This window comes from Larus michahellis, chromosome 2 (genome assembly GCF_964199755.1).
Source record: "Larus michahellis chromosome 2, bLarMic1.1, whole genome shotgun sequence".
In the NCBI taxonomy this organism is placed as follows: Eukaryota; Metazoa; Chordata; class Aves; order Charadriiformes; family Laridae; genus Larus; species Larus michahellis.
This window is the reverse complement of record NC_133897.1, coordinates 26,291,096-26,315,138: the sequence shown is the minus strand read 5'-3', so window position 1 is coordinate 26,315,138 and position 24,043 is coordinate 26,291,096. Positions and strand designations below refer to the sequence as shown.

At 37.4% G+C, this 24,043-nt stretch overlaps 1 protein-coding gene across 7 annotated transcripts in view; it reads right to left on the bottom strand.

Annotated features, from left to right (window-relative positions):
- AKAP9 (A-kinase anchoring protein 9) overlaps positions 1–24,043 on the bottom strand; it is a 121,387-nt gene that overhangs the window by 82,601 nt on the left and 14,743 nt on the right. For all 7 annotated transcript variants that reach the window (XR_012585471.1, XM_074574647.1, XM_074574649.1 and 4 more), the window contains exons 2-3: positions 9,843–10,097; positions 1,598–1,642 (exon numbers count right to left, since the gene is read on the bottom strand). Coding sequence is in view for 6 of the 7 variants with exons in the window: in XM_074574647.1 (XP_074430748.1) it covers positions 1,598–1,642; positions 9,843–10,097 (300 nt within the window). In the remaining variant the exon portion in view is untranslated. The remainder of the gene's footprint in view (positions 1–1,597; positions 1,643–9,842; positions 10,098–24,043) is intronic.

The following is a 24,043-nucleotide window of genomic DNA, read 5'->3' as shown; positions in this document are numbered from 1 at the left end:
AAACTGATTTTTTTTTTCACCAGGTAGAGTTTGTTTCAACCCCTTGCACCTATCCCTCCATAAAAATCTTTTTTCTTTCTTCCATTTACAACACTCCCCAGCAGCTGGACCGGAATCTTCAATTCCAAAAGTGCCAGTCTCAGACATTTTTTTTAAGTTTGCATCACAAAAAACATGCCATAAGAACACTCACGACTGAATAGACCAAGGGTCCATATGGTTCAGTATTCTGTATTTGAAAGTAGCCAATAATGAACGTGAGGGAACGTTTTCCCTGTAATCCCAAGTTACTTCTCCCAACACTCCGGAATAAAGTGAGTGGGCTTATGAACAAGGATAAGAGAGAGAAGTGGGAGAGAAAGAGTCAAACTGGGGAAGAGAGGGACAGGAAAAGAATTCAACTGGAAAGGCTGAGACCAAATCTATGGAGAAAACCGTAACTGAGATTTGATGAGACGGGTTGGAAAGAAAAGCGACCGCTTTCATCTAGGACACATTGTCTGGTGTGTATATTCCTTTAGGCTTCACAATAAGCAGCTATAATACTAGTATGGAACAAATAGTTACTCTAAGGCATAGTCACCTTCTCTTAGAAAAGGTTTAATCAAGAGAGGAACAAAGTATCCTACACCAAATTGACTTCAGCAACTGAGACTCCTTTGATTACTCCATCCCCTCTTACTTTGTCACCAAGCTTAAAATTCTGGGGTGTGTTTTGCAGAAGCATTTAGCACAGAGATCTCCAAAACGAAACCCACACTGTCACCAGAGAAAGCAATTGAGACATGAAAAAATCATTTCTTTTTAACTAGAAACAATATTTACTCAGATATTCCATGGCTATTTCCTGCAAGCATGTTCGTGACCCACATTTACTCATGAGGTAGTTTATTCTTTAAAAACGTAAGGAACTGTTTTATTGGCAAGACCAAACTTCCATATATGCTACTACCCTTCAACATGACAGAGATGAGTAGTAGATGCCAATGTGTGATGGGCTGACCCCAGACAGCAGCTAAGCCCTGCCCCCCCAGTCACTCGCTCCCCCCATCAGCAGGATGGAGGAGAGAACTGAAAAGGCAAAAGCAAGAAAAAATCATGGACTGAGATAAAGACAGCTTAATAAGTGAAAGAAAACAAAACAAAACTCCCAAACAGCAAGCAAAGGCAATCACTCACCACCTTCCACCAGCAGACTGACGCCCAGCCAGTCGCTGAGCAACGGCTGCTTTGGAACTCATTAAAACATAATCAACTTGTTAAATAGTTTCCCACAGAAAATTAGCAGAAATTATGCACAGCCACAACTCCAACGGCAACATGAAGCATTAATACCACCGTAACGATGACATTGTTACAAGAGTTCATATATCTACTGCATTATTGATTATAGTAGCCATCCCATTATGTAGTTGACATAATGCTTGCTTTAATGGTACATTAATCATACCAGTAATGACATGCAACAGCTTTGTCTACAATATCACGTCTGCTCTTTCTTTCCTTCTCGCTTTGAAAAACAATGCACAGCATTGCAGTAAACGTGAAAAAAAAAAAGTTGAAAGAAGAGTTAGGAAAAGCGTTACTTCAGTCTTACCTCAGAACTGTAATCTTCTACTGTGGTGGAAATTTCACTTTCCGGCTAAAATAAAATATTAAAATATTTACAATGATGGCACTCTAAAAATATCAAACAAGATATTTTCCATCTGTTTCTGAGAATGTAGACAGTATTCAAAAATATTAAGCTATACATGAATTTGATTAGAATATATATATATAGCAAAAGCCACCTTTAAATCCCAGCTTTAAAAAAGAAAAAGTTACTTTGTTGTTCAACTATGATTATGGAAACATTATAATTACATGACAAAGTCTGCTAATGAAAATACAACCTACACGTACATAATAATATTTTGGAAATGTAAGTTATAATTTTTTGTTGCGTGTTTTTTGTTTGTTTGTTTTTTAAGTAATAAGGAGTACCAAGAAAAGGAGTTTTCTCTGATAGATCAATTTTACCTAATTAGAAGCTTTGCTGGTTTAAGAACATAATCATATATAGAATGTCATTTTCATACACGCAAGACTTTTGATGTTGACTAGAATTTCAAAACAAGCACTAATATTCTCCTTCAGCTTCCATGGAAACCAAGGGAAGGTAAAAGTGATCAGGAAGAACAAGGACAAAGACTCAAATCTTGTGATCTAATGAATTAGAGCAATTAAAGGAACAAAGCCTTAACAAACCAAGCACAAACATGCCATGGAAGATGCACGAATTAAACACAGAGTATCTTGATGAACTACACACAATATACCAGGTTTGAGAATCAAGATGTTAGTAGGAAAATATGCAAAATATCCAAATTGTCTATAGAAGATGCACTATTGGGGAATAAGTAAGTACACTTTTGAACTCGAAAAGTGTAATTTTGAGATAAAACTACTTTACCGAAAATGACAGGTACATAATAGGGCTTTTTCAAAATTCACTTAACTCATTAGCCAGCCTCACAATAAATCAGTCTCCATTTTACATTGAATTCTGTCAGGCTTATTTTCAAAGGAACATACTCAGTTTTGCATTAATAGACATAAGTAAAATTTGGAACTGTCAACTGTGGTTTGTTTTGTATTTTTTTAAAGGAAATCTGCCACTCAGACCTACTGGAGCTCTAGTTTTTACAATCCCAACATCATCGATTCTACATATTTCAAATCCAATATGTAGCCCCACAATGTAATTAATCTAAAAAAAAAAAAAGGGTATTATTTTATGTACAGAGTGCAAAAAACTAACTTAAAATCTGAATGTGGAAGCTAAAATTCATACAGTACATATGATTTTAAAAATTAAAAAGGTCTACCTTAAAAATAAGCCACAAACTGAAACAAAATTATGTTTTAAAATTATAGGGTGACAAAAGTGTTCCTGCTGTGGAATATACAATTAGTACTTAACAATATTTAATTTTAAAAATAAATATATGCTTATTTATATTATATATACTTATATGTACATTTGTATACATATGCATACACACACAAATTTTACATATTGTTTGTAGTCTAGGTCTTTGGTTTAGGACAATGTCCTCTGGAAGGAATAAAATCAGGGGAAACCACACTGTTACTTATTTTCATAATACAGATAAGAAATGTATGGACATACCATCCTACAATTTTTCATGGTTAGTTCCAATTCAGAAGACTTCACAAGGAAAGATTAGAAGTATTCCTATAGAAGCTCAGAAGTATTCCTATAAATTTACATATTTAATTAGATCTAACGACTCTTGAAGTTCTTTATAGTGCATGAAACACAGACACTTCTCCAACATGCAAAAAACAAAGACAAGTAGTCTGATTTCTTACGTAGTTTTTCCTTGCAATGCTTTTAATTATACAAACAGCCCCTTGTTTATAAGAAAGATGATAAATGAATGTTTAAATCCTGGAACAAGCTCAAACCTAGTAGATAATCATAGGCAAAAAACTTTTAGATTGAAGATTACGCTAGAGTAAGAAAATATGAATTCTCAAAGGAAGGTGATTACTGAAAATAATTTTCTAATTTTTTATCATAATTTGGTCCGGTAAGAGATTTTAAAAAAGGAATATATTGCTGGCCCTTTATGAATACCAATCTAAAGTAAAAAAAAAAATCTAAATTTAAAAAACAAATTATCAAAAAACACATAGTGCTCCATCAGTTCAGGTGTGCAATATCCTTTAGCAGCATAAATGATCTTTCCAAAATATCTCCTTCGATCCTGCATCTAGATAGTTTTTTGCCTGTTAAGTCCAATTATTTTTGCCAAGGGATTTATTGAAAATAAGTACAGAAAGATGGCCAAATGAACTCATTAAATAGATCTGTCTTCTGTGCTAAGGGGTTCATCCAAACCCTGCTAAAACTCAGTTAAAAAGATTTACATCCTACGAGCTCACACATTAGACTCCAACACTGTAAGACTTAATGCTATTCTTTTGCTGTCAGAATCAATAACATTACAAGTAGTCAACATTTTATGGGCACTCATCTTGCCCTCCAAGCAGCTCTGTTCTGATCCTAAGACCGGACCAACTTTATTTCAAAATCCAGTTCCTTTCATTATTAAGCCACCCGTTCTGTACGCTTCAATTCTTCTTTGGTCAACAGAAGTAACTAGGTTTTACACAGCTCATCTGTCTGAACCACAGGGGTCCAGTTTAAAAGGAAATACTTCCAAAAATTCATATATACACACACTGTTAGCAACACAGCATCTTTTGACGGGATAATACCAACAAAGCTATTCATCAGTTCTCTCAGTACTTTATGGAATTTGAAATAGGTTTTTGCTACGCTCTGACTTCAGGCTGTTAGTTTGCATGTATTCTACCACCTATGCCCCACAACATTTTCTTGCTACAAACAGCTACTCTCTTCTAGCAAGATGTTTTAATTCTTAATTTAATATTTTCTTCACTGACAATGTCGTTGATAGTTAAAATACACTGAACAGACATCTCAAAGACTCTTTATAGGCAACTATCTCCATCAACTCTGCAGGTAGTACCCTTAATAATAACACTTGAGTATTCAGACAATTAAAACCACTTTCATCTGTATACATTCTTCAGAGGAAATACTGGAAGATGATACAAAAAAAGAACACAGGAGGTCCATTTCAGAGTAGCTTGTTTCTGTATGCTGTTAAGCATTGCTCAGAAGTCACGTTCTTTGGCACTGGACGCCCAACTTTACCACAGGATTCACAAAATAACGCATATACAAAATTGGCCATGAGAACTGAAAAGTGATTTTTATGTTTCTTTAGAAAATTTTCATAGCGGACAATAAAGCCTTTTGCAAAAAGAGACATCCAATACTAAACTACTCCAATTGCAATGGCTGAAAGTATTTAAAGGCGAGAACCAAGACTTTTTTATGACCTCACTGTAAACTGTTACAAAAATGTAATTACAAAATTCTGGATTCATTCTTGAGCATGTATTAGCCAGCAGTAGAAGCAAAACCAGTTCATTTTAGCTTGGCCAGTTTCCTATGGGTCACTAGTGATCCATAGATGATCACAACCTGAGTAAGACTAATTAGGAGGACTACAACTAGGAAGGGAGGGAAAAAGAATGTAAACCAAAAATCCCCAGTCATGAAACCCCCTTTTAGGTCATCCTGAACTTTATGGGTCTTTAATATTTGTAGAACATTCTGAATATGAAGCACTACTCTTACATATTGCCTCATCACGCCTGCCCTAGTTCCTAATCTGAAAACCATTCAATTCAAAGGAACGTATTCCCTGGTAATTTATAACCCAAACGAACTGACTACAATCAGATTTGAATAGAGTACATCTTAGTGGAGATACACCATTACCAAATTTGAATATAATCCGCAGCACAGTACCCCACTCCTCAGTGTATAAATTTTCTTTATCAGAAAACATCATCAACAGAGAGACAACCTAAGCATCTAATTAGGTTTCTATTCTTTGTTAATACAGCCGTAGAAATGTCTAATCTGAAATGAAATACTTTGTAAATTTGCAAAGACCATTCTTCAATACAGGTAATTTCCATGTCAGTAAATCTATTATGTATTGGTATTTACAGAGAAAGGAAGGCATCATGCCAGAGGTTGTCTTATGCATCAAAGAAAATGGGCAAGATATCCTGGCAATCTTTTGGCCAGACGGTGAATGGCAAGATGGCTGTCTTCAGTCAGAACCATATGCTTCTGAGTATCTATTATCTTCTCTCATGTCATTGACGTTACTATTGAACAGACCATTTCCAAACATTTATTTATCATCATTCTCTAATTTTAATACATTTTTCAAGGGATGCTAGATTATCTGAAGTGACTGGGCTAATTTTTACTACATTTTGTTTATCCACCCTTTTTTAAAAATCCCCCATCTAATTGTACATCACAGAATCTCTCTTCTCTAGTCAAAGCCCTTGGTTGCTCTTTGCTTTCATGCTTCTACTGTAGGAATGCCTTACCCACATTCACCACCTACGCCTTTTCTCACTGAGGCATCCTCTCTGTTTCTCCATGCTGCTTATGCTTCCATATTTCTGTAACTTTCCTTCCTTTGTTCTTCTCAAGAATCCTACCCAGTGCCTCCTTCATACTCTGTTTCTGTTCCTTGCCTATCAACTGGAGTCACTTATAGAAATTAAATACGGAGCCATAAACTTTATCACCTACTTGAGTAAACAGTTAAGCTAGTCTAAAACTATTACCAAATGGATTTGTCTTGTGAAAAACAAAAGACGAGTTACTAATCCAACTGTAGTCAATTAGCAGGTATTCTTCATCACAGAACTTGGAACTTTTCTTTTCTAAGAAGCTTTGTATAATAGCTTTTACTACTCATGTGACTCAAGGACAATTTTCCTGTGCCATAAGTTAATTTCTTTTGTTTTCCTGGCATTAGCACATTCTTGCAAAGCAGTCTGGCCCGATGCATCATTTCAAGACTTCTAGCGAAGGTGATCTCAGCAATTATTTACCCTGGAAGCGGCTTTTGCTTTCTTCCATTCTTAATTGCAGAAAGTCACAAAAAGAAGCAATCCTAAAACAAAGAGTTTCATTGATCCGATTTATTTCCTGGGCTGTGTCTCCCACATTATTTTTACTTCTGTATGGAAAAGGACACTATGGATGTCAAGACCGAAAGATATCAGGGTGCAACAGAATAAAGTCAAAAGCTGAAGGCAACTAGAAACTCAACATATTATTCTCTTTGTGAGACCAAGACAATTTAACATGAGATCATTTAACATGAAACAAGCTAAGACCCTGAGATTTTAACGAAGAGATATCAACCGGCATTTCTCTAACAAGTCTTGTAAATAAACTGTTCCTCTTACAGAGGACAGAAAACCTTATAGAAACTACAAGTAAATTCAGACAGAAGGTAAAATGGAGTGGATAAGGACAGTACAAAACAATGACAGTTCTTCCAATTAGTTTCTGTAACTCGAGGTACTACAGGGGGATGGAGAAACCCACCCTTTGGAAGACACAGGAAAAAAAAGGGAAAGGGATGACTGCAAAAAAATTTTTTGCATTCTCTAAATAGACTTTTGCCTTCTCTGAAAAGGTACTTCTCTAACTTCAGATGGGAAATAAGCTCCTAGAGGAGTAACTCCATTTCACTTTCTGTTATTCATATTGAGTAAGAGAACTCTCTGTTATTTGTATTTGGCCATGCTAATTCCACTGGGAACTAAAAAAAAAACATACTAGAAAAACTGCAGGGAGATAAACTTCTATCCACAAAACTACCACAAAAGAGCCCAGTCAGGACTTTTAGATAGACAGGCAGCACAGTCCATCATTCTGAGTCTACTTTGTGGCACAGAAAGAACAATTCAAAATACGAATTCCAGTAAAAGATGAAATAAGTCAGTGGGATCAAAATTTAGCTAGAAAATAATCCTCCATAGTGCCTCCAGTAATCTTGCCTTACTCTCCTGACACAGCAGCCTATAAAGATTTAACGTTGGGTGAAAAAGCAAACAGCTCAAAGAAGCTGTCTGTAATTCTCCATTGCAGGGATTAGCCTGAAACTGACTATTACATTGGCTGCCATTTCAACTAAGCAAGCCCTAATCCAATTACTGTAATACAGGCTCTGTCCAAATCATTGCACTTGTAAGACTAAAACCAGTAAATTATGAGATTCCTTGAAACTATTTCAGAATTTTTCCTCTTCGATTAATACTGCACAGACAGAGACTTTAGCAATCATCTTCCAATTCAAAAATACCAATTACATATTTAACATGAATAAGCAAGACACATACAGCGTGTAACAAAGAAAAATGCTCTCACAATTGGGAGCAGCTTTTTTTTTGGTGGAAGTGAATACTGTTTTAGAAGCCTCTGAAACACGAGTAATTCAGTAGAGTCAAATTACAACTAAACACTAATCACCATGCTTATTCTTTTAAAGCTACTTTTAAAAAAAAAAACCAAACCCAAAAAACCCAACAAAAAGCCCAACCAAAACCAACAAAAAATACCCCAACAAACCAAAACCCCCATGCACCTCTACATTTATTTATTTAAATATAAGATAAGTTGCTTTGGGAATAAGGCAGACCTCAGAAAAATCACACCCAATCTTAAGAATGTATCTACGTATGTAATCACTAGCAACTGTAGTGTGAATACTTTTTCCATTTTTAAAATCAGCTATGTCTTGTACTGTTAGCATTTAGACGCCAACATAGGCTACTAGGACCAACCTGATCTAATTAGACCTGCTTTGAGCACAGGATTGGACTAGATGACCTTGGAGGTCCCCTCCAACCTAAATTATTCTATGATTCTGTACTTTACCCTGTTTCTGCAACTGTAGCAGAGACGTTTATCCTGACCGAGAGCAAATACACCAGCAGAGTCCATCTGTAAGGTGCAATCATGATGTATTTCAAAATGTATTTGGTTAAGAATGTTTCTTCATACAGTTAGCATATTTGTGTAGACTACAATATTGTTAAAACAACAGTTTAAGTGATTCCCTCTGAACAGCTCTGTGCCCTGGCAGTCTTCTCTCCTTAGCTGTAAATAATCTGCTGCATTTCATAAAGTACACCTTTCTTTTTTCCTAGAAGGCAAAAAAGTCTCATTATCACCTATGAAAACAGTCAATCTGGTATTAAATACTTTTTAAAAAATTTATTACCTCTTCCAGAAAAAGCCATGAGTTGAACAGACAGTTTTATTGAGTTACTACAAACAGTTTTGAAGACCTAACATAAGCTTTCTGAGTATGAAAAGCTACATATTAAAGGCATGTATCTATTAAGCTCAAAATATCTAGTGTACTGCTATATTATAGGCTTAAAATTGTAAAATAAATGATCAATTACTTTAGAAGTTTTTATTTGCACATATGATGTGGCCTGTCTGCCCCTCTACCAGGGTAACTTCTTTTTTTCAACACAAATGCAAGAAATTTTTGAAAAGTTTCATTTCTTATTTCTCAGCTGCTGGAAATGAGATAATGGAGACAAAATAGTTACAAGTGGTTTATCCCAGCACAGGACTGACAAGTCAAAATGCAGATCATTCACCTCTACTACATCTCTCAGAAAAGACTGCATACATGTGCACAGAGCTGGGAATCTGTGTTAAACTGCTTGTTCAGAATGCCACTTGTCCTTTTAGAGGCATAATAAGGTATTCTGTAAATAACATCGACATCTCTTGTCCCTCACATCTGGAATTCACGTCCACTCAGAACTGAACTGGACTGCCAGTGTGTATCACACCGGGCATTTTACAACCTTCCCAGAGCATCAGGATTATATTAACAATCAGGATTATATTTCAGTAAGTAGTAAAAGTAGCGTATCTGTTTATCAGTCTCTTAAGCCATCCAGTTCTAAGTAGTGCTTTCTAAATTCATTTCTCCTCCACATTAACCAGAAAGGCTCGAATACGGATACAAGAAACATGTTCAGTTTTGCATTTTGTTGCAGCCATAGCTGCAATGATCAAAACTCCACTGCAATTTGTAAACTTTTAATAAAACAAAATGTACAAAATGAAGCAATAAACAAAACCAAATTTTGCCCATTTAGGGAGTACAGCAGTACCAACAAACTTTCCATAATCTATAGTACACTGACTACCACAAAAAACATGATGCCAGCAGGCAGGTAGAAAGCACCTTCTCTGGACATATTAAAGAGAGACAAAGGAGGCAAGGAAATAATATAAAAAATTTCATATAATTCCTTTATTCCCACTCTCAAAACGAATGGACTACTTTGCCCCCGCCAAAGTAACTGGTCGCCTGAGACAAACTTACCTCAATGGTGTAAGTCTGGTTGTGTTTGATAATTTCTCCACTATGCAAAGTCCTGATAATAGCAAAGTCAGCAGCAGCAGCTGCTCCCCTCCGGCTGCTGCACATGGATGTTTCATCACCTCGAGATCGATCAGTATCAATCCCATCTTGTATTGATTCTTCATCTTTGATGTTTGCTGTTTTCTTCTTCTTTTTCTGCTTCTTTGATCCATTCTGACCATCAGTTTGCGCCTTCCGCTGCCTAAATTGGGCAAGCTGTACAGAAGACAAAATCTTGTTAAAGGTGAAAGTTTTCCTCTTTATTACTAATGACATCCTCTACAAAGGCTTACCAGCTGTTCTACATAAGCTTCAAACTAATCACTACTGAAAACATGTTAGAAGTTAATGCCGCATATCTAAGACACATTCAGATTATTCTTCCGTTTACATAGTTTGCTTTAAAAAAAAAATCTTAAATGTAAACCAACACTCTATTAATGAATTCCTTTTCGGCTTCATACTAGCAAGTTACTGTTCCATAGATTGATACCTAGAAATCAAAACATTCAAAGGTAAAGGTACAAGTTTAGTTATAAATGACAAATGCAATGAGATAACCTCTGATCTCATTTTGCAATTTTGTAGTAATAAATACCTCAAAATTAATTTACATACAGAAATGACTTTTAATTTTTATACCAGAAACAGATAAAAGCAAACCATTCTTCCACCAAGTATCATATAAAGTGTTCTAAAAAGTTTATGTTAGAACTCAAAAAGCAGATCAAGTTACTAAAAACATGATAAAGAAATAGCAAAACACGTAATGAGGGAATAGTCTAAAAACAGTGAGCAAACTACCAGATACACTACCTTGTAGCAAAACATGCTGATGAACAAAAAGTCACAGGTGAGCCAGGCACACAGTTGAAAAACCAATTAGTATGTAAGCTATTCAAATACTGTAAGACACTGCCTTTTGAAGAGCTTATCACTTTTAATCACTTTATAGTGGTTTACACAAGAAAATCCATTTTAAATATCTTTTTCTTAACAAGAACAGAATTTCTCTTCAAATAAGAAAAACAAGCACGGCAAGTTTTACCAATTAATTCAAAATTAAACATCCTACCACTAAAATCTGGGAATAAAAATGATTATTTTCCAATTGAAGAGTCCGACATTAATTAAATACTACAATATGTTTTAGAAATGTAGCTCCAAATTAAATACAAAGCATGCAAATAAAGACACTAAAGCTTTAAATACTTGTTACATCAACTAATACCCAATAGCATGTATTTTTTATAAATCTGCTGCAATTTTAAGAAAAAGCTATAGAAAAAAATCGCATGTTTGCTCATGATATTCACCAATCGAGAAAGCCAGGCTTCCATCCAACCTCTTTGGCAACACCCAAACCAAGCAGGACACACGGACCCCTTTGCCCAGTCACTGCCCGGTCACAGTGCCAGCCACCACTTGAAGTGCTCCCTTGTTCTCATCTGGCCCCAAGAGAGCCGAGAAGCCCCAGTCTAAATAAACACATCATTGACAGATCACTTCTGACTTCTGGTTAGTTTATTCTTTTGTCCCTTTACTTGTATTTCATTGTGGGTTTCTTCAGCCTCCTCTCCATCCTTAGGATGACCGAGGGCTTGGCATACGGCTCCTGCTCTGTTTACAGGAGGAGGACCTGAAGATTTGCTGAGCCAAATATGCTCACCTATGTATTTAATACTTATTTCCTCCCTCCTACATGTCTCTAACTAGTTCAACTTCATGGGGTTTTTTCCATTTTTTTAAATAGGTAACTTTCCTTATTTCACCAAAAATCTATTAAAGCTTACAAACTCCTGAAATAAGTTTCTGAACAGGAAAATAAAGTCTCCTCATAACTTAAAAGTTTAAGGAAAACAAAACGAAACATGGATTTAGCGTCTCAAAAATGGGAAGGGTGAAAGTTCCAGTTGTCTCCTTACGACATTACTACATTCTCCTAAAATTGTAAATTTACCTCAACAAAATAGTTTTACATTTATCCAGAAGACAAGCAGAATTTGTCCAAATGCCACAATGACATAAAGCAGATAACCTGATTTCAAGTGTAACTACTGAGAGATTTTGCTTTTTTGACTTTTTCTTTCTAAATAGTGAAAGACATGTAGTGCCACTGGTCAAGAACTCTCTTGCCCAACTTGATTGAAACCTTCTGTAATGGAAAGTTAAGTTGGCTTTTTTAAAGCAGCTTTACAGTCTTTATTTGTCTACAAAATTAGACATGTAGTTCAAGGACAAGTGAATTACTCTGTGTCTCTCCTCAAGTATTTTGCATATTTTAACTAAGGCATCTGGGTATGCCAGATTTCTCTCCCTTCAAAATCAAGTTGTCGACGTTCACTTCTTCAGAATTAACAGATTAAACTCAGTTAGAAACAGACTTTATTTTTTTCCCTTTAAACATTGCTGAAGATGGGCACACATGCAAGTTAAATACATATGCAAGTTAAACTGTTGTATTTTTGTATTACAAAAGTTCTCAACTGTCAATTTCTGTATGAGCATTTAATATTTTGTAAATAACTACACTATTAGTGACAGATGCACGCACAAATCATCACAAATCAAAAGCGCACAAAAAATGCACTTTTTACTGCGCACGTTCACATATACACAAAACTGTCCAGCTACTAATGCAACATAGCTTCAAATTCACATTTTTAATCACATTTTAAAAACTTGAAACGAGAGAAGCAGCATAACAAAAAGCTACTGCTGAACAAATACACTCTGTGATGCTCACATCAAGAGAAGGGAATCTTAGATACCGAATTCCTTCAGAAAATGGGACTCAGGAACTAGAGGTGAGGATCTATCTACATTTCAATGACAAGCAGGAAAAAGTCCACCAGCAGTCATGGGAACTAAGGAAAATAAATTTTGTATAATTAGAACTTTAATTAAAACTGAAAAATACTTCCAGATTTTGTGTTCTAGAAAAATAGTTTTTCCAGCGTGAACAAAATGGGAAACAAACACGAGCTGATACAACTATACATTCCTTTACCCTGTCTTCCAGGAATACCAGCTTGATAATGCCAAAACTAAGTCTGTGGAGAACCTAGCATTGCTTCTGTCAGTTCTGAATCTGCAGGTTTGAAATAATTCCATGTCAAGTCTCTGTCGTGTTACAAAAGTTGCAAGCAAGAGCAAAAGAGGTAAACACCGGAGTTAGTCATGGAGGAAAAGGAATCATAGAACGGTTGGGTTGGAAGGGACCTTAAAGATCATCTAGTTCCAAACCACCTGCCACGGGCAGGGACACCTCCCACTAGACCAGCTTGCTCAAAGCCCCATCCAGCCTGGCCTTGAATACTCCCAGGGATGGGGCATCCACAACTTCCCTGGGCAACCTGTTCCAGTGCCTCACCACCCTCAGAGTAAAGAATTTCTTCCTAATATCTAATCAAAATTTTCCCTCTTTCAGTTTAAAACCATTACCCTCCTCAGCCTATTGCTACACTCCATAAAGAGTCCCTCCTCATCTCTCCTACAGGCCCCCTTTAGGTACTGGAAGGCTACTACAAGATCTCCCCAGGGCCTTCTCTTCTCCAGGCTGAACAACCCCAACTGTCTTAGCCTTTCTGCATAAGGAGAGGTGTTCCAGCCCTCCAATCATCCTCGTAGCTCTCCTCTGGACCCGTTCCAACAGGTCCATGGAGCTGAAGGACACTCAGAACAGAGGAGGAGTACCTTACTCTGGGAAGGCATCAGGAACAGAGTCAGCCATGATACAACCTTACTGTGTTTTAGCACATCTGAAATCCAACCTAGAGCAAGTAGTCTTTCACAGTCTGCCAGCACATTGTCTCAGCTTTTCCCGTCATGCTGGTAAGACAGGACCCCTATTAAGAATTCAATCAGTGTTTTCCAGTTGTGAGTAACAGCTGATTTTACTCCTTATCCCTGACTCTCAGCTTTTGAATCTAAAGTAACTAACAACTCACAATTTCCAGCTCATAGGTTTTTGAAGTCCTGCTTCTAAGAAAAAAACCAATCCTCTTGGAAACAAACATGTCCACTTTATAGCAATTTTTAAAAATTATATTACGGAGTCCATGTTTATTGTCTGAATTACTTCTATCAAATATCCAGTGTACAATTAAATTCTTAATTGTAATAAATAAATTGAAGTTTTAACCCGAACTCTGAGAATGAAATGATGTTTCTTTCCTTCTAATGCATAACAACCTACAATAAAATTGTCCAGGAAGAATTACATGTTTCTTTTCAGATTTCCAGAAGTGCCATATAAAACAGCTGCTCAGCTTTCCATTAGTTTGAAAAATGGGAAGCGGTTGTATTTTAGCGCTAAATTCTGTGGATGCGCAAGGCATGTTGCCTCTTATAAACAGAAAAACATTTATTGAAAGTCACAAGACTACAATAGAGCAGCGTGCAGATAAGTAATGGGTATACTTTTCAAAATAATTTCCCGCAGTAAAATAACAATTGAATAGCAGAACTTAGCTATTTAGAGAATATATTTATTTATCTAGTTCTAATTATAACCTCCTTCTACTTACGAATCCCGAAACAACATACTAGCACCAATCCCACATCACAGACTGCAGCAAAATTACAGACACCTGGTACAACATTACCTTAGCTTTTAAATGCTGATAGCCTCCAACTGGCAGAAGGTCAGAAAAGAGGAGAATGAACAGCTATTAGAAACTAAATAGTCTTGAGACAGAAGGGAACTAACTTGTAGAGTGGCAGGGATTACTTGTGTAAACCATGTCCATTATGATAGTTCATGTACTGCTCTAATTACAACAGCACCATTATTTATTTATCAGCTATCTTCAGCACATTCTGAACCTTGGCAATTGTGCCAGCAATCTAGATTGCTGGGATAAGCTGCTCATCAATTAATTTCAATTATGGTCTGACTGAGCTACTTCTAGAGTAGAAGTGAATGTTGAAATAAAATTTGGCTCCAATAGAATGCAAAACTTAATCTCCTCTTAAGCATTTAAAAAAATATATCAAATATCTGAACAAAAGATGCAATACTTAATCACTGTCCATATATCAGCACAAGAAAATACTGAAAATTTCCATGAAAATTAAAAAAGTTACATTTATAAAGCATCAATAGCTATATTTTTATTTCGCATGCATAAAAGACTTTAAAACAGAAACACGTGAAGTTCTGTTTACAACTGGATGCTGTCTTATGATTGCTTATTATTGCTTAACATTCTCAGACAATGTATTAGATAGGGATAGTCTCATTTTCAGAGGTACTACAGTAAACAGGAATTGAAATTGCTCAGTGCCTCTGAAGGCGGCTATTATGAAATAAGATAGACAATATTTGCTGTACTTATTGTTTAAAACACAACTTCTAATTGCTAAGAAGCTTATAGGTAGCGTATCCTGTACAGGAATTGTTGTACAGTTATATTTCATGTACCTGTACACAAACATTATTAGCTTCAAATTTTAACTTACTAACGTCAAGTGCTTACGTCTCAAATTCAGCGCTGCATAGGCACCTCTTACAGAAAGAGTGGGGTCTGTTTGTCCCTCACAGTTCCTCTTAACCACATAATCTCTTTTTTAACTCACATTTAAAGAATCAGCATAGAAGGGTAAATTGTGAACTTACAAGACTGACAACAAATGGAAACTCAGAGAAGCTGCTACAGCCAAGTAATTATTCTTTTTCATTTCCACACCGTACCATAAAGGCATGAATGGAGATCTACATTATGGTCTTGCATTTCTCAACTGCTATCATTTCAAAAGATGTTCCAGATACTGATTAAACTTCTGTAAGTAGGACACATTCAGCTGAAGGGGACTTGCTCTCTGTCAGAAGTTCTCAAACCGTCTGGCATCCAGTGAGAAATTTTCTGTGCTGGACCAGGTTCATCTTTAGATCACTCAGTCAATGTAAGAAGACGAAGATGTCTGAATCTTCTTGCCTATATCTCAGAGCGGTGGTTAATGGCTCAAAGTCAAATTGGCAGTCTTATAATATTCAGTATCTTTATAGATAATCTGGATGATGAAATTGAATGCATCTTAACCAAGTTTATAGATGACACCAAACTGGAGGAAAGCCAGTAACACCAGAAGGAAGAATGACCACAACATGCTGGAAGACTAAGCCAACAGCAATTGCATGAGATTCAACAAAGATAAAAATCAAGTCCTGCACCTGGGATGGAATTATCCCACATAGCAGTGACAGCTGGGGACTGACTGGCCTGATGTGTAGCTCTGCTGAGACCTGAGACCAGGATCTGAGAGTCCTGGTGGATAGCAAGCTGAACATGAGTGAGAAGCATGCCCTGGCAGCAATGAAGAGAAACTATGAGAAACCTCTTTGAAATTACTCTCAGTGCCTACCATAGTAAATGACTAAGACATGAATCCAACTGTCAGTACACCAGTTTTGCGATTAACTATTTATTGCAAAACGGAATTGACCCTACGCAATCCTCTTTTGTAAAACAGAATTTGATAGCAATAATACCATTTGTTATTTGAGAATCTGGTCTTACAATACAGTGGAAAAAGCCAGTGTGATGGGTTGACCCTGGCTAGACACCAGGTGCCCACCAAAGCCGCTTTATTGCTACCCTCCTCAGCTGGACAGAGGAAAGAAAATATAACGAAAGGCTTATGGGTCGAGATAAAGGCAGGGAGAGATCATTCAGCAATTACCATCACAGGCAAAACAGACTCGACTTGGGAAATCAGTTTAATTTATTACCAATCAAATCAGAGTAGGGCAATGAGAAAAAAAACCCCAAACCTTAAAGCACCTTCCCCCCCCACCCCTCCCTCCTTCCCAGGCTTAACTTCACTCCTGATTTCTCTACCTCCTCTTCCCCCAGAGCAGTGCAGGGGGACAGGGAATGGGGGCTGTGGTCAGTTTATCACCCATTGTCTTTGCCGCTCCTTCCTCCTCAGGGTGAGGACTCTTCATACTCCTCCTCTCCTCCAGCAGGGGGTCCCTCCCACAGGAGACAGTTCTCCACAAACTTGTCCAACGTTAGTCCTTCCCATGGGCTACAGTTCTTCACAAACTGCTACGACATGGGTCCCTTCCATGGTCTGCAGTCCTTCAGGAACAGCCTACAGCCTACTCCAGAGTGGGTCCCCAACGGGGTCACAAGTCCCACCAGCAAACCTGCTCCAGCGTGGGCTCCTCTCTTCACAGCGCCACAGGTCCTGCCAGGAGCCTGCTCCAGCAGGCTTGTCACAGGGTCACAGCCTTCTTTGGGCATCAACTGGTCTGGCATGGGCTGCAGGTGGATATCTGCTACACCCTTAACCTCCACAGGCTGCAGGGCGACAGCCTGCCTCACCATGGTCTTCACCAGGGGCTGCAGGGGAATCTCTGCTCCAGCACCTGGAGCACCTCCTCCCCTCCTTCTTCACCGACCTTGGTGTCTGCAGAGTTGTTGCTCTCACATATTCTCACTCCTCTCTCCGTCTGCAGGTGGTTGCGCAGGTTTTTTCCCCCCCTTCTTAAATACGCCATGACAGAGGTGCTACCACCATCGCTGATGGGCTCGGCCTTGGTCAGCAATGGGTCTGTCTTGGAGCTCTGTCAGACACAGGGCAAGCTTCTAGCAGCTGCTCACAGAGGCCACCTCTGTAGCTTCCCTGCTACCAAAATCTTGCCACACAAACCCAATACACCCAGCGAGCCGAACAAACAACTCCTAGCTCCAGTGCTTCGATGTAAATTCTGCATTTAACAGCAGAAAGCATATCTTAAACTTTCAATCTAGCAGACTAAAATTCTCCACAGGAGCAGTGTCTGCAACTAAGCACACGGATAGTAGGCAAAAGCAAAATAGTATTCTTTGCCAGGTGTTGCTTGGGATTTGCCACCAACACAGAAGTCACAAAAGTCTGAGAAAGGGGCATTTATTTTGCACATAGAGTGAATGCTAGAGTCTGCTCTAAGCTGCATCTGAATGTATAACATGCATTGTGGCAAACTGTATTGTACAAGTTATAGCTAGGATATCTCCCAGAGTCAGACAGACTCTGCCTGCAAGTGCAAGATGACACTCAGGTGCATCATGAAACTCATGGGAGATCATAAACAGTCCTGTGATAGAAAGGCTCAGGCTTTTCCAATTGTAATGTGATAATCCTCATCACTGAATGATAATAAGGCATAATTTCTGAACAATTACTGGGAGTGAAAGTGAAACCAAAATATTTAGACTAATTCAGACTGACAACTTGTCTTAAAAATTGAAGGATTAAGATTCATCTGCCCTAGTAAGGATAAGTCACTACTCTCCTTGACCACAGGTAAGCAATAATTGCTACAAGGACAAAAAGCAGGGCCCTGGCATGGGATTTATTTTGATCATCTATAAAGGACAGATATGTCTCATAAAGTCTTGACTTGGGTGTATTGCAAGCCAATAGAGACAAAGCAAAAAGGCCAACCTGAATATGAAATTTTGACATCACTCAGAAGCTGGAGATATGCTGTGGTTTCGGTCTCTGGTTATCTATTCCACCTTCCCCTGGATAATTGAAGAAATACCTGCTGTAATCTCTCTCTCACCTGCAACACAGTTTTATGATTCTAATATGCAGTAACATTTTTATGTTCCATGGGCCTCCATGTTGAGGCCCTCAAAAGGCATAAGAAGGAGAGTCTGGGAGACTTCAACACTGAGATTTAGAGAATAAAGCCTTCCCTAGGATGTTTAAAACTCATTTGTTGTTAGGCCACCAAGTTTTGTAAAAGCTTGACAGGCTGCCCCCTAAAGAGGTGTTGAACAGGCTAACTGGTAACGTATTAGAGAAGAAAACGGCACCTTTTGTCATATTCTCAAAAGGTCTAAGCACTGAGGGCTGTGTTGCCAAAGCACTAACTCCTGAAGCGTTGGCAAATTTGCAGCACTGCCTTCTAGGTTCCTAATGCCTATATTAAGAAAAGGATAACTGAGAGTAAGATGAATAAAAAAGTATCAAATACAGAGAATAAAAAGACATCTTTTTAGTGAAATCTACCTATTCTATTCTATTATTCTGTTCTGTTAATCCACAAATAGGAGAGTATCACAACTCTTTATAAATCCTGAGATAAAAACCTACAAAAAGAAGATAACTGAGCAAGCAACCTGCAAATATGCTCAACATATTATGTCACCTAGTTGAAAATCCAAACTGTAAGTAAAGAATTAATGTTCTTTAGAAGTTTCAATCTGCTTATCTGTTGAGGCAAATGGAGCTTTAGTTTATTTGTTCCACTCAACAGATGCTGAATTTACTAAATGGAAAACATTAGGCTGAATGAACAAGAAAGTAATCACCCAGGAATGAGGTATTTCCAATATACTCATTTTTATGTTGCACTCACAATCAGATTTTCTCAAGTAACATGAGCAAGAGCTTAGAACGTCTCCCCTTATGGAGACTTAAGTGGCTCATGAGTATTAGAGGATGCCAATAAAGCTACGAAAATTTCCAAAGAAGAAATGCTACAGTCTCTACCTAATTCAAGCTTGAGAGTCTTTCAGCTCCAGAGACAGCCATTCCTTTGCAATACTCTGAAGAAAACCAATGGGACCACCACAATTTACATTTATAGGTGAAGTACCAAGAAGGATAACACAGGACAGCGAGAGGAACAGCACATTGGGTAATTCTTTTTAGCAGCCTGTATCAAGTTAGAGTACTGTTGTCAGTGCTAATAACCAAGGGCACTGAACTTGAATGAACCCCTCCAGATGGCCCTGTGAGCTGGAAAGCCTCAGAATTAGTGTGGTTCTGATCTGGGCTGCTCTTCCATGTCCCAAGAATTTAAATAGGAACAGACCTAGGAACAGCTAAGTTCATTACAGCTGGGTTATTTTCTGGACATGGAATGGAAGTTAAGTGTATGAAAATACCCTCAAGTCAGGTTACAATGACAGACACAAGAACGCCAAGCACATTTCAATGCTGAACTGCTTCAGGAAAAACAACGCCTCAAACCAACTCCTAAAAAAATTGCCCAAACGGTCTCTTAACTAACCTACTTCTACATACATGATTTATATACTGCTCCTATCTGCTTTTTAACTTTATTCTTCTCATACTGAATGCTGTATTAACTGTCTCTGCTGATATAGAGGGTGAAAAAAGCATCTGACTCACGCTGGTACCATATTTCCCAAAAGCAAAGAGGAAATAAGTGGATTGGACCAAGCTGCCAGTGACAAAAATGAGAGGGCAATAGAAAGCTTGTTTCGTGCTGCTCTGTAAAAAAGCACAGATCATCTGTGCTTGAAACCTGAAACATTATGAAGTCTTTGCCACATCAAGGCCCATTCAGCTGAGGTAAAACAGAGCCTCTTTTCCTCTGCATTAAGTGAGGGAGATCACCAGTCAGGTGCTGTCTCAAAAGGCACGGACTATCTTTTATTTTTGCCCAGAGTTTCAAAGGCTCAGTAATGATGGGAAGGCAAAAGAGTTGTGCACTGACAGAAATGCACTCCTGTTCCACTAGGTTTATGCATAACACCAACTTTAATTAATAACTGGATCCTGAAGCTTTCTTCAGCTAGGATGAAGAAAAACCCAACGGCACAAAGTCAGTCTCCAATGTCCTACAATCTTTTGGAACAACTTTTTGAAGGGGAGGTGGGGAAGGAGGAAGAATTATCACAGTGTTAACAAATGGATTAACGAATGTGTTTAAGAAAATCTTTCAGGCCTCAGCAAGGAAAAATGTTTCCCCCTCTCCCCCCTTAGCCTTTCTAAAATCATTCAGCTTGCCAAAGCCAAGAAATTCCAGGCAAGAGCTAAAATTTGGTCAAATAAATTTTAACACAGGAGACACAAATGTTTCATCTACATTTTACCCTTATAAAAGAATGAGGGGGGAAAAAACGTTTTACTACTTAATTTGCTAAATTGATAATTTTTAACAAGTCATATGATTTTCTTCACTAACTTTTTGAACTAGAAAACTTCACTGCTTTGCCATGCCTTTCCTCACATCTCGAAGTGCTTTGAAAACAGGCATTCAGCAGATGGGTTTGTGTATTAATTCATTCTTGAAAATGAATCTTAATATGAAGATACTCTGAAAGAGATTTAGATACTCTGAAAGCATTAGTTGCTTTCTATACAGTTACGGTACTTCTCATTGGACTGTATGAACTTGTTATCTCACAGCCCTTTAGAAACAAAAATATTAATATTTATCCTCAGGCACTAACCAACCTCCAGTGTTGTTATAATCTTCAAGAGAGTCATAAAATTCAGTCATTGGGCTATAACATTGCAAAGGTTTTCTACATGCCACCATGTTTATGTCTACACGCAAATCCACTAGACTTCAGCACTTTAATAACATTTACTAACCACTAGCAAGTTACTCCCCAGCTGGAACCACTTCTCTGGGGTATTTTGATATCCACATAAGGCAATGGGTAACTTCAGCTCTGACATCCATGCAAGGACAGTAAGCTCACTAAAGTGCAGAACCCTAAACAAGATGTAAATTATTATTAACTAAAACAGTTGATGTTTTAGAAGTGTACATGAGAACCCACAATACGATTTTAGTATCGCTTTCCTACTGAACGAAAACACAGGGTGTGATATGTTTTGCTGCCACAACCAAAAGACAGACTCTAGGAAGTGAACAGACAATTTGATCTTTGGTGATTTAAATCAATATATAAAATGATTATATCTTAGCAGCACTTAGCAGCTGAACAGTAAGTGGTAGAGGCTACGACAGACAAGAGAATAAATAACATTTTTGAGCTCCAAAAGGTGACAGATACTGTGTTGGAACTTAAGAATAACTAATAAAACTAAGCCACTGGTGGCATGTAGTAGACTAAATTAGGTAGGCTACACATGACACCAACTGAATGGAAACTAGATTGCTGTGTATCCCCTACTGGTGTAGGGGATACAAAGCAATCAAAACAAAGCTTGTATTCAATAATTTCAGTCACATGAAGATAAAGGTAAAACAAACAAACAAAAAAAGGCATGGAACTTGCAAAAGGTACCACATCTTAAAGCCACCGGGACAGATTAAAGTAATGCCTACAAAATACACTTGGCAGAAAACTTACTAGATTGAAAGCCAAAATTAGTACAATATTTCATAAATAGGAACTCTGCAGCAAGCTTCAGCATTGACATTTTTTGTAAGGCTGTACAATTACAAACTTGGTTAGGATTTTACGGGTTTTTTCCCCACTCAACTCTTGATGAAATCAGCTTTGTGAAACAAGTTGTCTTCTGGAAGTAAAAGGCAGATACAGCCCTCCTGAGCAGAAGGTAAATGAGAGATATTCCCCATGCTACTTAAGCATTAAAATGATGTACTAGCTTCCAATTTTATATCCGCTTTTTTCTTTCAATATTATGTTTGATTCAACAAATTTATAACGCTAGGCTTGAAGTTTACTGCAGTGGATTTCTATAAACCCAGTGCAGGCAAGTGAATTACAAGGAGGATCAATTTTACTCATTCTTACCTACAGAACCATACTTCATTAGTGGTTCACGATGAATTATTTAAACAAAGCATACAGGTGAATACCATACACCGCAAGAAAGAAAGAAAGAAAGAAAGAATGGACATTCACAGATAACAAGCTTCAGCTGGGCTTCAAAATAAAACTTTTTTTATGGCATAGTAGCAGCTTTATGGTCAAATATAGGCATTAAATCATCAATCTGTTCAGAACCTGAATTTTTGGAAAGCAGCAGAGTCATCAGAGACGTGTCAATAAGTATGTTGCCTTCTGTATCACTAAACAAAATTTACTAACAATCTGAGCATTGCTTAGGTAGTTACTTCACTTTATTTCTTCTTAAAGCAACTGGTTGAGCACCTGTTCTTTAACAAGCATATAGTTATATCAGCTATTTAACTACATATAGTTAAATCAACAGCTGGAGACTCATTTAATTAATCCCTTGGAGTTCTTTCAGGATAACAATTTATTTTCAGAAAACAACTGCAATGCAGTAACAGAGTTAAGCATGAAGCACATTTATTTCACTATATTTAGGTCTTTAAAAAATATTCAAAAGAAAAGTCTTCCAGAATAGCAATAGTCTAAAAAGCAATAAAACCATGTCATTAAGTACTACATGCACCCAAAAAGTTAATAAATCTCTGTCTTGTTCAGTAATTTTCTTTACATGCTGCCCTTCTTCCACAAAAAATAACCTTAGGAAAACATTCCTAAGGCCACAAGGCAGCGAAAAAGTGACTCTGTCTTTTCCCGCAGCCCAAAGTAAGGCTAAACTCCAATCTAAACTCCTGTAATAATAGATGGAAAGAGCAAAGTTTCCTTCTGGTAAAAAAAAAAAGTCTTTTCATGTCTAGTATTTAGTAATTTTTCTCCTTATTAACCACACATAATTGCAATTTATCCCTGAGAGAGCTAGTTTGATGTAACAAAGCAGGAGCTATGTTTTGACTTTATGGGACCCCTAAAGTTACAATATGTTGGACAGTTAACTTCAGAGAGAAACAGTACGCTGACTTCACATAAATTAGCTAAATACACCACTACAAAAAAGTTCCTATAGATTATCTTCATATTCTTATTGCCATTCAATTCTCCTAGCCCCTCTGTAAGCTTCTAGCAGACTACCAAGAATAGATAGTAATAAAAGCTACGAATTCCCATCCTAGGAAACTGAGTTTAGTCCTCATTTTTGCTAGAATTCTGAGATGAGTTATGTAGTACAGGATTCTGAGCGAGTCATACAGTACACTGAAATGTCCCCGAATGGGCAGAACAAGCCTGATCCTTCAAAGAGCAGCTCACAGGGTTTCTCTAAAATCCTTTTAAACGCTGGGTTAGAGAAGTCCCAAATACTTTATTAAGTACCACTGAAACAACCAATTCTGACTTTGTGGTAGAACATTCTTCATTATCAGCAAGAGAAAGGCCTGATAGTGTCAAATTTGATTAATTTTTTCAGGAAAAATGTTAAAAGGTTGCTACTACCACAAAGTAACATTGATTGCTTAACAAGAAATTACTTCAGGACAAATATTCTAATTACTCAAAAGCTGGGCACAGAAACCTTTCATATTATTAACAAAATAGTAAAATAGTTGGTCCCCAAAATCCCATACTATAACTTAGTAATTAAAATCAAAACCCGTATAGAGTACTTAACACACGATATTT